The 3,276-nt window shown below is 42.3% G+C and overlaps 1 protein-coding gene across 1 annotated transcript in view; it reads right to left on the bottom strand.

Moving 5' to 3' along the window:
- Nucleotides 1-3,276, bottom strand: part of LOC106881742 (uncharacterized) — an 11,064-nt gene that overhangs the window by 3,122 nt on the left and 4,666 nt on the right. The window contains exons 4-5 of the mRNA XM_014932233.1: nucleotides 3,063-3,132; nucleotides 1,449-1,578 (exon numbers count right to left, since the gene is read on the bottom strand). Of these exons, the coding sequence (XP_014787719.1) occupies nucleotides 1,449-1,578; nucleotides 3,063-3,132 (200 nt within the window). The remainder of the gene's footprint in view (nucleotides 1-1,448; nucleotides 1,579-3,062; nucleotides 3,133-3,276) is intronic.

Genomic DNA, 3,276 nt, shown 5'->3' with positions numbered 1-3,276 from the left:
TTTCGGGGTGGTTTGTAGTGCTTGTGGTCATTACATGTAACGTAAGGTGGAAGCCAGAGAGACAGACAGACAGACAGACAGACAAACAGAGAAAAAGACAGAGAGAGAAAGAGAGACAGACAGACAGACAGGGACAGAAAGAGACAGATATATTGAGATATTTACTGAAAAAAAATAGAGGTAGTCGCTATTTCGGGGTGGTTTGTAGTGCTTGTGGTCATTACATGTAACGTAAGGTGGAAGCCAGAGAGACAGACAGACAGACAAACAGAGAAAAAGACAGAGAGAGAAAGAGAGACAGATGGACAGACAAAGTAAAATACCTTTCAAACGGCATTCAGATTATACAAACTTATTTATTGGAGAACCCTGAGACATTTTATAAGGTCCTAGTAAACGTAAACGTCGCCTTTTCAAAGCCTAGCCAGGCTCATGGGCCCGGTTTCCCGGTTTCTATGGCGTACGTGTTCCCCCCCATCCCCAGCTGGACGGGACGCCAGTCCATCGCAGCGTTACTCAAGAAACAGAAAGAAAGAGTGAGAAAAAGTTGGGGTGAAAGAGTACAGCAGGGGTTCGCCACCATCCCCTGCCGGAGCCTCGTGGAGCTTTTAGGTGTTTTCGCTCAATAAACACTCACAGCGCCCGGTCTGGGAATCGAAACCGCAAGTCCGCTGCCCTAACCATTGGGCCATTGCGCCTCTACTATAAGATCCTAGATCTATGTAAAATTGTGATTGTCCACTACGTTTGACCCAACTCCACAACCACCATATGTTCAGCTAAATCAATTTCGTCATCATGAACATTTAACGTCTGTTTTCCATGATGGCATGAGTTGGATAATTTCATTGGAGCTGATGAGGCAGAATACTGTACCAATCTCTGCTCTCTATGCATGGTTTCTGTCACTGTATGCCCCTTGCTAATGCCAATCACTTTACAGAATGTACTGGATGCTTATGTGGCACCAGTTTCCACTGAGATCACCAAGTAACTTGTGACAAAAACACCTCAACTGATGCGGAAGTGGTATAGAGGGACGTGGTTTTGTGCCAGGTGTAGAGTTAAGGGTGTGAGTATAGGGACAGAAACAGGTACCTTGCAGTAGAAGGGATAGATGGGTACCCCAATCAGAAAAAAAGAGAGGAGAGAGAGGAGAGAGAAAGAAGATGGTGGCGAAAAAGTGTTGAGACGTACCTTCAAAGTACATGTAGGTAAATACAAGCTGTTCCGTTGATCGGATCAACTGGAACCCTCGACGTCGTAAGCGACGGAGTGCCAACAATGCATGTACGAATGTATGAATGTGCGCACCTATGTGTGTATGCATGAATGTATGTGTTGTGGACACTCAAATATGGCTATGTATGAGAATGTTTTTCTCAATGAACAGTTCTACAACTCCAGTTTATTTACATTCACACAAAAACTGCTTTTTCTCTACTTACATGCGCTACCAGCAGATCTGGGTTTTAATTTTGAGACATAACTGGCATATTTCGCCAACATTATAGCATTTTTTTCCTCTCTCATGGCCTTAATGAAGAAGCACAGCCTCCTGACTAGTCTCTTGCAAATCTGTTTAATTAATTAGACAACAAGAACAAATCAATGATATATCAAATATAAATTTCCTACACCTGTTCCAATAATCCTCACATAATACCTCAGATATATCACAATACAGCAATATAAACGTGCACGATGTAAGAATCAAATTATCAAGGATATACAGGGTGCGGTGAATAAACTGTCGTCTAAATTAGGCAAAAATGAAAATAACACTGACATCTCATTTTAACATATATTTACCAAAATTACATAAAAATATCTTGAAAGACTAAAGAGTAAATTTATTCAATAAAATCGCTATTGGCTTCAACCATAGCCTCCAGACGACTTTGGAATCTCCTACAACTCTTCTGGACAGTTTCCTTGTTTAAGTTGGTGAATGCTGCCATAATCCTTTGCCTTTAGTTAACCTTCAGTGTTACAAGGAGTTTTGTTGATCTCTCGCTCAACTGCACCCCACACATAATAATCAAGGGGGTTGCAGTCTGGTGAGTTGGGTGGCCAGATGTTAGGGCTGATGCAGTCGCAGGAATTGTCTAACAGCCATGATTGGGTTATCCAGCTTGTGTGGCATGGTGCAGACTCCTGTTGCCAGACATAGGGTCTTCCAGCAGCCACCCTCTTGACCTGGGGCAACACTACCTCCTCCAGGCATTTGATGTAGGCCTCTGTGTTGAGTGTGAGGCCGTGTGGAAAGATGAGGCATAACGTCACCATCGCTAGTAATCACTCGAAACATCATGATGTTGACTGGATGTTTGATTTTTATCGCTCTCGGTACATGTTTTGGGGACATGGCAAGTCAACGGTTGTTCTGTGTGTTCACCATCTGTTCGTATTGGAGGTTCCAGCGCGAATGCCAAGTAGTACAGCATGTCCTTTCTGAATTTCTTGCAGAGTGAATAGCGTCATGATGATGTTTCTCAGAGATGGTGCCCAGCTGAACCTACTATACTGTGTAGTCCACAAACTCAAAAACAAACAATGTACATGCGCGAAATTAAAGGTATAAAATGGCGACAGTTTACCCATTGCAATCCCATGGTCATTCATGACAGAAGGGGGTCTCCTACTACTACTATTATTATTATTATTATTATTATTGTTAACAGCGTTTTGTCTGTTTTTATGATCAGAATTCAATATACACCGAGGTTGACTTTGCCTTTCATCCTTTCGGGGTCGATAAATTAAGTACCAGCTGAGTTCTGGGGTCGATGTAATCGACTAGTTCCCTACCTCAAAATTCCAGGCCTTGTGTCTATAGAAGAAATTATTATTTTGTGGTGCCCAACGATGGTAAAAATCAAAGGTTTCCTCAGTGAAATTTGAACTCAAAACACAAAGAGCTAGAACAAAACTGTCCGACGCTCTACCGATTCTGTGAATCTCTCAGTCTGATCCTGTGACTCCATTTAATGGAGGGCGTAATGATGAAAATGAGGAACGAGAAAGGGGTGATGACAAAGCGGGTAGGCGTCTGTACTTACGTATCTGTTTCGGTCTGTTCGAGTATTCTTCACAAAGTCATAATAACCAGAATGCTTCTGACCTTTATAACTGAAAGACAGACAGACAGACAGACAGATAGATAGATAGATAGATAGATAGATAGATAGATAGATAGATAGATAGATAGATAGATAGATAGATAGGAGACTGAGAGAGAGGGGGGAGAGAAGAGAGAGGGGAGAGAGAGGGGAG

Source organism: Octopus bimaculoides, unplaced genomic scaffold (assembly GCF_001194135.2).
Source record: "Octopus bimaculoides isolate UCB-OBI-ISO-001 unplaced genomic scaffold, ASM119413v2 Scaffold_169698, whole genome shotgun sequence".
Lineage (NCBI taxonomy): Eukaryota > Metazoa > Mollusca > Cephalopoda > Octopoda > Octopodidae > Octopus > Octopus bimaculoides.
The sequence above is the reverse complement of the archived record's forward strand: the minus strand, read 5'-3'. Positions and strand labels throughout refer to the sequence as shown.